This window comes from Dendropsophus ebraccatus, chromosome 1, assembly GCF_027789765.1.
Source record: "Dendropsophus ebraccatus isolate aDenEbr1 chromosome 1, aDenEbr1.pat, whole genome shotgun sequence".
NCBI classification, from domain to species: Eukaryota; Metazoa; Chordata; class Amphibia; order Anura; family Hylidae; genus Dendropsophus; species Dendropsophus ebraccatus.
This window is the reverse complement of record NC_091454.1, coordinates 18,502,563-18,516,752: the sequence shown is the minus strand read 5'-3', so window position 1 is coordinate 18,516,752 and position 14,190 is coordinate 18,502,563. Positions and strand designations below refer to the sequence as shown.

Below are 14,190 nucleotides of genomic sequence, written 5' to 3'. Positions count from 1 at the left end.
AAAGAAACATACTACATAGAAGAGCAGGGACTCCTTTGTTTGAAAGGAGTCCCTGCTCTTGAACATATAGTTTTCATGGTACCCTGATGAACAAGCCCTACTGTTGGGTTCTACATGAACCAGGATTGTAACATTGTACTCTTATAAGGCTTTGTAGAGAGCTCCTCAGTCATTTTCAGGTCCTCGGGGGAGGAGCCTTACTCTATCACTTCCTGTACCTTTTCAAACAGTTCCATTCTTTTCATCTGCCATAAAGCACTAACACCCTGAGATACAGTACTGCCCATAGAGAGTATACGGGGAAGGGGAGTGTGTTTCTCACTTATAGTTATATGATTTTATCTTCTTTTTTATGATTATTATTATTATTTCTATTCTTTATACCATTTACACCATATACCAAATAATCTGGTAAATTATTCCTGATTCTTCAGGTTATTACAATTGTGTGAATAACCTAATAGGTGTTGGTTTTTCATTTATTTATGTAATGTGCTAGAAAACGTATTTTCGACCTTTCTGTTTGCGCCGACGTTATTATTTTTCTTTAATTACATTTTTTTGTTCCATTCTTGTTAAATCCCATTAGGGCTTAGTGTTTTACCTGTTTATCTTCCACTCATAATGTATGAGCATACTTCCCTATGCTAATACATTGAGCATTTTAGGTATGTTTTTTATTTATACACATTTTTAGTGCTTTTTTTTTTTTTTTTTTGCAAATTTGCTCTTTGCATGCTATTTGTACAGAAAAGGCATAAAAAAAGTTCAAGATAAAGTCTTACACCTGGAAAAATACACTTTTCATTGTAATTTAAAGAAGCACTCTGGAGGGAAAAAAAATGCTTTAAAATGAACTGAATATCAAAAACATTTGTAGATTACTTCTATTTAAAAAATCTCCAGTCTTTTAGTACTTATCAGCCGCTGTATGCCCTGCAGGAAGTGGTGTATTCTTTCCAGTCTGACACTGTGCTCCCTGCTGCCACCGCTGTCCATGTCGGGAACTGTCCAGAGCAGTAACAAAGCATTTTTTCATTTCTTTGGAGTATCCCTTTAAGAAGAGAAATTATGAACCAAAAATATATGTCTTTTTATGAGTAGTACAGATGTCCTGCACTTCAGTACACACCTTGTACTTGTGCTTGAATATAGCCTTAAGGTTCCCATTTACCTTACACCTATATTGGTTGTACAGGCATAAGGTATATGGGATTGGCTTGAACAACCACAGACAGATGGTGTCAGTAGTGATAGGGGCTGGATGTAATGAGAAATCACTGGCGACCCCTTTGGTCAGGATAGGGAATGCAGGAATGCTCGGCCATTACCCGCTTTGGACAATCCTTTTTGATCTCCAACATTAAAGTGTCACTGTCGTGTTTTTTTTTTTGTTAGTTTTCTTTGCAGAAATCAATAGTCCAGGCAATTTTAAGAAACTTTGTAATTGGGTTTATTAGGCAAATCTGCCATTATCTGCATTGAAAAAGACTTTCCCCAGGCCCCCCCCCCCCCCAATCCCTCCTCTCTCTCATCCACTGCTCATTATGAGGAAATCTCGACTGTTTTATATCAGTCGGGCCCTGTGTAACCTATGGAGAAAGGAGTGGGGAGGAGGGAGATTGGCAGCAGAGAGCAGAGAACAAAGGATTACACAGCGGGACCTGTGTGAAAGCTTGTATTCAGAGGTCAGTGCTGACTTCAGAGGAGATAGCCTGGTGATGTAGCAGTAAATTAACTCTTTATTGTCCTGTTTTGGGGCCTCATCTTCCTCCATCCCTCCCCTCTCCATAGAGAACCCTGAAGACAGGGGGGAGAACTTCAAACTGCTTTTTCATGATAAAAATGCATTTTTCGGCTAATAAACCCAATTACAAAGTTTCTTAAAATCGCTTGGACTATTGATTTCTGCAAAAAAAAATTTAAACGAGAGTGACACTTTAAGTTTATCCAAGGGTTTCAAGGTTAAAGGGGGTTATCCAGTATTTGAAAACCATAGCTGCTTTTATCTAGAAACAGCGCTGCCCTTTGTCCTCAGGTTATGTGTGGTATTACAGTTTAGTTCTATTTTGAACTGAATGGAGCTGAGTTGTTTCTCCATTGAAGTGAATGGCGTTAAGCTGCAATACCGCACACAACCTGTGGACACATGTGGCACTGTTTTTATTGGAAGGGATCAGACGTGTTTTTATAATCCTGGGCTACTTCCAGGGCTCTCCCATGCTAATACAATCCTGTCTATGCTTTTTCTTGACATCAGGAAGGTTACGTGTTTTCATGCCACGTTTACTGCCACGTTGCACTTTTCTGTACGTTTTTCAGTAATTACAATATTTAGGGGCAAAGTTGAAGAGGTGGAGTTACCGGTAGATAAAGTGGACATTATCATCACTGAATGGATGGGATATTGCCTCTTCTATGAATCCATGCTGAACACTGTCATCTTTGCACGGGATAAATGGCTGGTAAGTGTTATTTATGCATAAAGTCAGTCCCCCATGCGGTGTTGAATAGATAAGAAAAACATAACTTTATTTTGTAAAAATAGCGCCACACCAGTCCACAGGTGGTGTGTGGTATTGCAGATTGGCCCTATTCACTTCAATGGAGCTAAGCTGCAATACCAGACACAACCAATACAATGGTGCTGCACTGTTTATGGAAGAAAGATGCCTTGTTTTTTTTATTGTGCAACCCCTAATCCTGATAAAGGGGTTATCCGGGATTTGAGGAAAATTGCTATTTTTCCCCCTATAAATAGTGCCAGTCTTTTCCTCTCCTTACATCTCAATTCCATTGAAGGGAAGGGCGATGAGTTATATAAATTTGAAATTTACTTCTACTTAAAAATCTCAAGTTTTCCCACATTTATCAGCTGCTGTATGTCCTGCAGGAAGTGGTGTATTCTTTCCAGTCTGACACAGTGCTCTCTGCTGCCACCTCTGTCCATGTCAGGAACTGACCAGAGAAGGAGAGGATTTCTATGGGAATTTACTACTGCTCTGGACAGTTCCTAACATGGACAGAGGTGGCAGCAGAGAGCACTGTGTCAGACTGGAAAGAATACACTTCCTGCAGGACATGCAGCAGCTGATAAGTATTGGAAGACTTGACATTTTTAAATAGAAGTAAATTACAAATCTATATAACTTTTTGAGGCTAGTTGATCTGACAACAATTTCTTTACTCTGGAGTACCCTTTTAAGGGATCACGTCTTCACCTTCCAGGAGCCAGTAGTCCTTCTATTGCACATTAAAGACTCAACAAATCTTTAAGTGCCCCCGTGCAAAATATACATGATATTCCTCCTGGAAATGTATGAATAAAATGACATTTGGGTATGGTCATGCACTTATTAGATACCATTGAACCAACATGAATGCTAGATCAGCCTGACCCTTTTTTACATTTATTCACCTTCCACCCATCCCCTGACGAATCTGTTAAAGGGAGGAAACCTGTTGAGAGTGTAAGGGGGTATTTAAGGGTGAAGTAATAATAATAGTCCAGGGTAGGTATAAGAACCCCTGTAAGAATACAATAGGGTGGGTTTTTCACACCCCCTCCAGTGGAACTATTTTTCTTTCAAATCAAAAATTTATATAGATTTCTAATTTACTTCTATTTAAGTCTTCCAGTACTTATTAGCTGCTGTATGTCCTGCATGAAGTGTTGTATTCCTTTCATTCTTACACAGTCCTCTCTGCTGCCACCTCTGCCCGTGTCAGGAACTGTCCAGAGTTTTTTTTTTTATCAGGATTTGCAGTTCCTGTTATGGACAGAGGTGGCAGCAAAGAGCACTGTGTCAGAATGGAAAGAATGCACCACTTCCTGCAGGACATACAGCAGCTAATAAGTACTGGTAGACTTGAGTAAATTACAAATCCTTATAATTTATTTAAGAAAAAAATAAAATCTAAGTACCCCTTTAAATAACAGTAAGCAAAGGTCTTTATATAAAGTATGTTTAAAAAAAAAAAAAAAAGTTTTCCTTCTACAAAGAATAACCCTTATTTGTTGAAACTACAATAGGTATCTAAATGTATGGTTATTTTTTATTTTTATTTTTTTTTGCCGCCATGTAGAGAAACTTTCCCTGCAAACAAAAAGCCTCCTCTTTTGTGTATCCCCCCAAACGCTGACCCAGTCACCTGCACGGCTGCTATTTGCTATTCTTAAATCCTTAAAGTAGCGTCTTCAGATGTGACCGGAGAGCGTAGTCAGCGGGTAGACCTTTCATTTCTCTAAGCCTCTCGGTGACTGACAATCACTTTGATTTAGAGAGACGTTTTTATCTCTGTGTTTTGCCTCCGGCTGATGTATCCACTCAGATATTAAACAGTGTGTGACAGTGTGATGGAGGATAGTAAGCGTGCAGGGGGTACTTGTCTGGATTTTATATGTGCAGTTCAAACTGTGATGTCTTTGTCAGGTGAATAGATTACGAGACCCATTTCCCCCACAATTCATCAACAGAAACCTGGAGGGCTCATGTTTCCTGACCGAGCGGCTTTGTACGTCGTCGCAATAGAAGACAGACAATATAAGGACTTCAAGATTCACTGTGAGTATGGCATTTATTACAGGCGTCCTCCAGTTCCTCTCGTGACCCCGTTACCTAGATCTCACAATGGTCTCTGACCCATAATTGTCATCTTTGCTTTCTGCTAATTTTATGAAACCCTTCCCATATCCCAATGTACAGTAAGGTCAAAGTTGCTGTGGGGTACTATGGAGTTGGCTTAGGAGCTTTGCCCACTTATTATAAACTAAAAATCAGTGTTCAGTAGAGATGAGCAAACCAAATATCACAAACGAGATTCGTTACGAACTTTGTAAAAAATTTGGTTTGTCACCGAACCAAACTTTTTGCAAAGTCTGTAACCAGTTTATAAAGATGGTGGCTGCATAATTTAATACACATAAGAAACAAAAAAGAGTCTATACTTACCTGTCCTCCTACGGTCTCTGGTTTATCTGTAAAAAGTAAATATACACAAAACAAGTTGGCAGGGTAGAAAGCAATCAGCATACATCTATTGCTTTCTACCCCGCCAGCTTGTTTTGTGTATATTTACTTATCACAGCATGTTTTCGTTCCAGTGCAGGAAACTAAAAACATTGGAACAAAAACATGCTGTTATAAGTAAGTATATCCAAAACAAGCTGGCATGGTAGAAAGCAATAGATGTATGCTGATTGTGTTCTACTCCGCCATTCCAGTTCCAGTGTTACTGTTAATTCCACTGTTAATGTTAATGTCACTGTTAATTCCAGTGTTACTGTTTTATGTTACCAACAGCAACACTGGGACGAAAACATGATGTAATAAGTAAATATACACAAAATAAGCTGGTGGGGTAAAAAGCAATTGGCATACATGAAGATCGTATCTTTGCAAAGTTAGTATACAAAAAACTAACTGAATGCAACTGCTTAATCCCCTAAAATAATATAAACTATATTATTTTAGGGGATTAAAAAAGTTTGGGCTCATATGAACCTCCTGAAACCTTTTGGAAATTTCACTTACCCCTAGTGTTCAGCAGTTAAACCCCCTAGATTCCACGGTTCATAAGACCAGCAGCATCCAAGCAGTTACATACAATTTGCCGGCCTGTTTGGCCCTCAATGATCTCCTCTGACAACGACAACAGTTATTATGGCTTTGTCAGCAGTTGCCAGGATCAGTGTTTAGGCCAATTCCATTAGTTTAACACTCTAGATCCCACAGTCAATAGAGATATACAATCATAGTAGTGGTCATGGCAACAGTGGTCATGGTCATGGCAATAGTGGTCATGTCCTCCATGCCTGCCATGAGTAATCCTCTATTACACCCTGCCATAGGCATAGGAGAACCAGTTTAAACAGAAGGATTTTGTACATTTGTACAAATGTAATAAATGTAATAAAATTAACTGTAAAAAAAAAAGTTTAAAAATATATTTAAAAAGTTTTACATTTTTTCCCCCACATAAAACGAAAGAAAATTTCCGTAAATGTTATTGCCACGCTCCCAGCTGGATGAATTATTAATATAATGTTTCTTATCACACATGATGAATGCTATAGTTTAAAAATAAAAAAAAAACATCCAGAATTGCTCATTTTTGGTCACCTCTTATCTCAGAAAACATTGAATTAAATAATACAAAACAGAGGTGCATAGGTAATGGTCGCCCCAGGAGCCCAAGGTATCCAATGTGCTACCAAAAGTAGACCTTGCCCTTCCATGCCAACCGCCCACCAAGGTCATGCCGACTCCCCGCCCCCTACCTCCAACCATGCAGGAAGTTAATGGCTACCGCTTATGTATAACTGCTGAAGACTAAACCTTGTACCTTTTTCGTTGACAGGGTGGGAGAATGTGTATGGATTTGACATGACGTGTATCAGGGATGTCGCCATGAGGGAACCGCTGGTGGACATTGTAGATCCAAAGCAAGTGGTGTCCAATTCCTGTTTGATAAAGGTTTGGTGATATCCAATGCAGAAAGCAATTACGTTGTATGAAACAATTGAAATTACTTTCAGGCTGAAAACTTCAAGGAACCAACTTAAAGGGAACCTGTCATCACTTTCATGGTGTCTGAACCATTATGGTGGTTCCCGGAGGCGTCTTCCTACCCTCTCGGCTTTGGTTGATGGATATCTTCCTATAACGGAAAAGGGAAAGAACTATCAATGAAAGTTGGTGGGATGGGAAGAAATCTCCGAGGACTCCCCCAATGACTCACGGTTCGGGCAGATCCCGTTAGATTTAAAAAATATGGACACATGAAGAATAAACATAACGCATGATAGTGGTTGGGTGGGATGGCCATTGTCTAAGTCATTGGTCTTACATAGACCCAGGCTGAATGGGGTTTCTGTACCATTGGTTTATATGATGTAGCAACTGATAATTTGATAATAAAAGCCTCATTAGAAGAGGTGAACGGCCAAGCCCCCCCGGACCCCTCCCTACTAATGCCACTAAAAGTCTGGTGAATATCTGAGAAAAGCTTGGACAAGACCCTCTTCTCAGTAGAAGGTTTTACTTGGTTGTTTGGTTATATAGCTATGCCCATTTAGGCTACAGAAATGCAATTAAAAAAAATTTCAAAAAAATAGATATTGTATGTTTGATGTGAAATCAGGCAATATAGATGTTCTAAGTGTTCTAGACCACTGAATCGGTTACACAACCTGTTCCACAATGACATTAGACTGATTACAATTGTAAATGATCACCCGTTCCTAGAGGAAACAAGGAAACTACTTGCAGCCATCCAGATCTCTGCCTGTGTACCCAGGTATTCCTCCTCCCTTCTTCCTCCTCTACACTGCATAGACTTGCCTTAATTATAATTTGATCCCTGAGCTAGATACAGGACAGGACTATGCTGAAGACAGTCTAGTAGGGAGGGATAGAGAGGAAAGATGTTTGATAACAGAAGAGGGAAGCATTTTTGTCTGATAAGATATCTTACCAAGTTTTAGTATATCCACTTCTACTGTTGTTCTATGCAAAATTTTTGGAAACAACCATACTTATTTAACCCCTTATTGGCAAAGGACATAAATGTATGCCATGAACATCTGTGCCTTAATAACATTTATGCCATTATCTGCAGGGGCTTTATGAAGCGAGCTGAGCTCACTTCATAGAGGGTGAGGATCTGGCCCCTTCAGTGTCACCCTCCTGTCACTGTCCGATCGGGACCCCCACAGTGTGACTGCCGGAGGAGTAACACTTATCCCCGTGCAGTCAGCTCAGCAATCTTCACATAGAGTCTGCTACAGGTAGACTTTATGGGAAGATCACCGATAACAATGATCAATGCTTTGTAATGGCATTGCATTAAACAATGTTATCAACACAATGATTGCATGATAGCATGTAATAGTCCACTAGGGGGACTAAAAAAATAGGGGGGGGGAGTTAAAAATATGACATTAAAAGTTAAAATGACCCCCTTTACCATTCTATATATAAAACACATAACAATAAATAAATAAACATATTTTAGATTATATATACTATTAAGCTATAACAATATTATTCCCGTATGGTGAATAGTGAAAACGAAACGAGGAAAAAATCGCCAGGATTATAGATAAAATTGGCTCTATCCTTAAAGGGAATGTGTCACCTTTTACTGATTAGAGTCAGATGCTAACCCTTATTCACTTATTCTAATCTGTTTCTATTTTCTGACTTTATTTATTTTTTATTTCTCTTTTTGTCCATTGTTATGGGGGGCTGCCATATTGCCTGGGCTGTTCTTAACAGCATTTAATGACATGCTTTACAGCAATACTCATGGACATAGACGACAATAGACAGACTCAGTTCTAGCCCCAGTGGTGAGAATGAAATTAGAAAAAATGCCACCAGAAATTCTTAAAAAATATTTAACATAAAAACATTATTTAAACAATAAGTCATTTACTGATTACACATTCCCTTTAAGGCCAAAATCTGCTGTGTCCTTGAGGGGGTTAAACCTGTGATGGTCCCCTACAAAAATGGCAGCCGTCATCATGTATGTGAAGTCCCAGGTCCACTGATTTCTAAACCTTCTGCCATATTTGCACCCAATATAACAATATACACGGTATACCCAGTACATTGCAACATCCTGATTGGTTTATTTTTGTTGGACGCAGGAAATCGACATCAATACCGTGAAGATTGAAGAATTAGCCTTTACATCCGCCTTCTGCCTACAAGTGCAACGGAACGATTACATCCACGCACTGGTCACCTACTTCAACATCGAGTTTACTAAGTGCCATAAGAAAACTGGATTTTCTACAGGTACGGGTTTTCGTTCTAGGTGCAGTGTCCTGTGACCACCTCCAGGGGGAGCTGAGATTTCTTTTGGGATTTAAGTGATTATTATGGCACAAACAAAGAAGAGGAAAAAGTATATTGTATGTGCTCAAAGCAAAACCGTCTGTAGAGCTGTCTGTAGCCATGGACCTGCAGCTATGCACAGCACTATGGATGTACATCCATAGCCATCAGCTATTGCACAGACCTACTCTTTACAGACCCTTAACATCTAGGGGTGTGTGAACGGGGAGGCTCTACCCACAGAAAGGGGAAAAATTGACTGTGTCTGACCACTTTCTGCCCCCTGGTATAATAGAACCCATACCAGGAGGGTAGTACAAGTCCCAGACGTTATTATCTAGGTGTCTGAGGTTTCCCAGTTACCTGCACTGCGCGATAGGATACGTAGCCTTCTGTACTGGCTGCTTTGTCCTATCGATGCTATTTCCTCTCTTGTTCAGGATACTGCCCTGCTCTTTGTAGACGTATTCCTGGCATGGGTCATGGTGTTCCTTGGTTACTACTCTCCCTTGGGTGTGCTTAGCACTGCATAGTCAAGATAATAGTAGTAGTGAAGAATAGTAGTAAAAGAAGCGTTGGTCTCCAACTGCATCTGTTCACGCTGGTGACTAGACTAGACTCAACTCAACTGCACTTCTGTCCCCGACAGGGGTCTTGGCATAAGCCAGGTCCTGGCTTAACTTCTGCAGGGACTGTTGTCTCTTGTGTCCTTCCTATCTGAGAATCTGGATAATACTAACTGTACTTCCTCCACCAGTGAAACTCATCCTGCAGGGGCCCTCTGTATGCCTGACTATGAGTGGTGGGAATGACTGTGTGAAGAAGAAAGAAGAGAAACAATAGGTAGAAAGGAAAGGGCACCTTCTATTGGTCAGCATAACACACATGGCATAACATAACATTAACCAATGACCTTCCTCAACTGTGCATATAAGTACACGAGAAATACTGACACCTAGTGGGGAAACTTAATACACTTCATCCACCACTTAACCAGAGAGAAAGCTTTACGACAGGTGCATATGAGAAGAGAAAAACACCAGTGGTGGGACAACACATGTGCATTTTCCATAATAAGTGTATATTGGTGATTTGTATAACTTTTCGGGGATAATACAATACCTTAATAAAAGATTTCGCTGGACTTTTCCTTTAAGCGCCGCCAAACTGAGTTGATGTGAGTAAATACTCTGTATTAATGAGAATACTGTGTTCTTTCTGTGTAGAAGAGGATTTACGCTCAGTGGTTGGGCTTCTGCTTTGGGAGCCGCATTCACAGGTCAGACGCTTGTAATAATTTGTCATATTCGAGATTTGCTGAGAACGGGAAAAAATGACCACTGCAGATCCCAGATAGCGGAGAGCCGGGGGATTAACTCCAGCTCCGGTCATGCAGATTACTGTACGCTACTTCACTAAACAGACCGGAGGGATGAATATCCGGCAATGGTTCTTTATTGGGTAAAAACTGCAAACAGTGGGGGTTTTCAATGGCCCCTGACTTCAAAATTTCCATAAATCAGTAGTACAAACACATAAATGAAACTTGGTAGCCACTTAAAGGGGGTTATCCAGACTTAGAAAAACATGGCCGCTTTCATCCAGAACCTCTGTTGTCTTCAATTTGAGCTCAGATCTATTAAAGTGAATGGAGCTGAATTGTAATACCAAGCACAACCTGAGGACAGGGGTGGCGCTGTTTTTGCAAGCAAGTAGCTGTGTTTATTCTCATCATAAATAACCCCTTTAATGGCTCCCTTTACTTCCTCACTGATTCTCAACTTATTATTCCAATCCGTCTGCAAAAGCCTATCTTAACAAAGGAGCTCACTAAAGGCCCTATTCCACGGAACGATTATCGTTCATAAACTCGCTCCAACAACCGCTCGTTAACGATAATCGCTTCGTGGAATTGGTGTGAACGAGCGGACGACAAAGGGGAAATCATTATACTGTCATTCAAAATAGTTTTTCAGAATGTCGAAAAAAAAGTCGTTGGTCTTTAAAAGATAATTCGCTAATCGGTTCGTAAAATTAGAAATCTTTCAGTCGTTCGTAAAAAGGTTTAAAAAAAAGTAGGTGTGTCGTATGGTCATCATCACCCCGGCGAACGTTTTAAACGACAATGTAACAACTGCAAAATAATCGTTACACTACATATATCGTTCACGTTATGTGTTATCGTTTGCTCAAAAAAATGGATTAGTAATCGTTAACGAGCGGTTGTTGGAGCGAGTTTATGAACGATAATCGTTCTGTGGAATAGGGCCTTAAGTGTTCTGTAACTCCCAGTGCTAGATTTACAGCTTACACTGTTCAGCACTGCTCTATAATGTCCTATATGCTGCTAAAGCTTTTGAGAGTGTGCTATAAGAGATATAAGGCAATGGGATCCCCAGTGGGTGTAGTGTATGGGAGACATTGTAGCTGGTACCCTCCTAAAAGTGTGCTATAGAGATTTAGGGAAACAGGATAACCTCTTCTGTGTGCAATGTATGGGAGACATCTAAGCAGCCCTTCTCCTGCTTCTGAGGGTATGCTATAAAGTTAAAGGGAAGCAGGATCCCTTCTCGGTGTCAGCACAGTGTATGGGAGGCATCATAGCAGTTGGTCTACTGTTTCTCAGGGTATACCATAGATATACAGGGGAACAGGATATCAGCTTTATGTGCATGCAATATATGGGAGACATCATAGCAGCTAGTCTCATCTGCTTCTGAGGGTGTGCTATAGTGATACAGAGGTGCAGGATCCTCTGGGACACAGTGCTCTCTGCTGCCACCTCTGTCCATGTCAGGAACTGTCCAGAGCAGTAGCAAGACCCTATAGAAAACCTCTCCTGCTCTGGACAGTTCCTGACATGGACAGAGGTGGCAGCAGAGAGCACAGTTTCAGACTGGAAAGAATACACCACTTCCTGCAGGACATACAGCAGCTGATAAATGTGGGAAAACTTGAGATTTTTAAGTAGAAGTAAATTTCAAATTTATATAACTTTCTGAAACCAGTTGATTTGAAAGAATTTTTTTTTTTTTTTTTTTTTGCCGGAGTACTTAACCCATTTGGGGCACCGACTTTTGCATTGTGACAGCCATATTTTTTTCTGCATTTTACTTTGACTTATGACACCATCGGCCTCCTATTTATCACACCTGTGCCGGAACACAACCATTCTTAGTATATAGAACACACCAAATGCACCTGCTCACCGGAAAAGATTCAATTAGGTCATGTCCTACTTTCCCTCTTAGCCGCTCTCACTTGCACTCATATGTATCTCCAGGTCATCAATTAGGGAATAACTGGCTGATCAATGCGGCTCAGAATAATGGGACGCAAATCAATCATGAGAATGAAGAACAACTGTCCACTAAGTGAATGGAGCAGCACTGCACATACTCAACCACCACCCTCTTCATTCTATATAGGACTTAAAGGGGTACTCCAGCGGGGAAAAAAAAAATCTCCAGTCTTCCAGTACTTATCAGCTGCTGTATGTCCTGCAGGAAGTGGTGTATTCTTTCCAGTCTGACACACTGCTCTCTGCTGCCACCTCTGTCCGTTATAGGAACCGTCCAGAGCAGCAGCAAATCCCCATAGAAACCCTGTCACCTAAATTTTCTTTTACTGATTAGACCAGTGCTTCCCAACCTTTTCCACCTCGGGGCACCCCTACTAAATAATGTTCTACAAAATAAGAAAACCGTCATACAGTGACTCACCGGTGACGTCTTCTTTGATCTGAGGCGTCACTTCCCCTTTTCCTCTCCATCCGCCATGATGATTTCTTCCAGATATGTTTCATCTCTTCAGAACCTGCGAGACAAACAATTAAGGCTCCGCACATTTCTAGCAACTTCCTTCCCTTCCTCCCTCCTGTCGGCTCCCATAGTAACTGCGCTGTGTGGTGTTATGTGCAGTAAAGTGAGTAGGAATGTGGGATGCCCCCTGTATGTAGGATTCCCTGCTGTGATGAACTAATAATGCCCCCAGAGGGGCCCCATTTATTCTAATAATGCCCCCAGAGGTGCCCCCCGTATGCTAATAATGCCCCCAGAGGGGCCCCCATATACTAATAATGCCCACAGAGGTGCCCCCATATGCTAATAATGCCCCCAGAGGTGCCCCCATGAACTAATAATGCCCCCAGAGGTGCCCCCATGAACTAATAATGCCCCCAGAGGTGCCCCCATATACTAATAATGCCCCCAGAGGTGCCCCCTATGAAGTAATAATGCCCCCAGAGGTGCCCCCATGAACTAATAATGCCCCCAGAGGTTTCCCCATGAACTAATAATGCCCCCAGAGGTGCCCCCCATGAACTAATAATGCCCCCAGATGTGCCCCCCATGAACTAATAATGCCCCCAGAGGTGCCCCCATATACTAATAATGCCCCCTGAGGTGCCCCCCATGAACTAATAATGCCCCCAGAGGTGCCCCCATATACTAATAATGCCCCCAGAGGTGCCCCCCATGAACTAATAATGCCCCCTGCTCTGTCCCTAAAAACAAACAAACATCCTACTCACCTAATCCGCGCTGTGCAGGCAGCAGCTCTTCCTCCTCTTCGGGCTCCATCTTGCGAGCCTTGGGGACGGGACTTCCGGCAGGCGTGATGACATCACATGATCACGCCTGCCGGAGAGGTCACGTCCCGGCCTCCCATAAGCTGCTGGTATGAAGTGCCGGCGGTCTATGGGAGGGAATATAGGAGCAGGACGCTGACACTTCCTGCTCCTACATTATGCTCACTTTAATGTTCCGCCCGCTCGCAGTGCAGGCGGAACATCAAAGTGATCCGTGCATCCCAAGAAGCTGCGCGGCCGCAGCTTCTCGGGATGCTTAAAGAGACAGCGCACATTTCCCACCGGGATCCCGCGGCACACCACTGTGCCACAGCACCCCGGTTGGGAAACGCTGGATTAGACAGATGCTAAATCTTATTCTCTTATTGTAACCTGTTTCTATTTTCTGACTTTAAAGGGGTACTCCAGCTAAAAGTTATGTAGATTTGTAATTTACTTCTATTTAAAAATATTCCCATACTTATCAGCTGCTGTAGGTCCTGCAGGAAATGTTTTGTTTTTTTTTCTTTCCAGTCTGACACAGTGCTCTCTGCTGCCACCTCTGTCCATGTCAGGAACTGTCCAAAGCGGGAGAGGTTTTCTATGGGGATTTGCTACAGCTCTGGACAGTTCCTGACATGAACAGAGGTGGCAGCAGAGAGCACTGCGTCAGACTGGATAGAATACACCACTTCCTGCAGGACATGCAGCAGCTGATAAGTACTAGAAGACTGGAGATTTTTGAATAGAAGTAATCTTCTATAGGATCTTAGGATC

At 41.6% G+C, this 14,190-nt stretch overlaps 1 protein-coding gene across 2 annotated transcripts in view; it reads left to right on the top strand.

Moving 5' to 3' along the window:
- Positions 1–14,190, top strand: part of PRMT8 (protein arginine methyltransferase 8) — a 165,095-nt gene that overhangs the window by 134,502 nt on the left and 16,403 nt on the right. For both annotated transcript variants that reach the window (XM_069952906.1, XM_069952914.1), the window contains exons 5-8: positions 2,323–2,465; positions 4,478–4,565; positions 6,361–6,476; positions 8,657–8,807. In XM_069952906.1, coding sequence (XP_069809007.1) covers positions 2,323–2,465; positions 4,478–4,565; positions 6,361–6,476; positions 8,657–8,807 — 498 coding nt within the window. The remainder of the gene's footprint in view (positions 1–2,322; positions 2,466–4,477; positions 4,566–6,360; positions 6,477–8,656; positions 8,808–14,190) is intronic.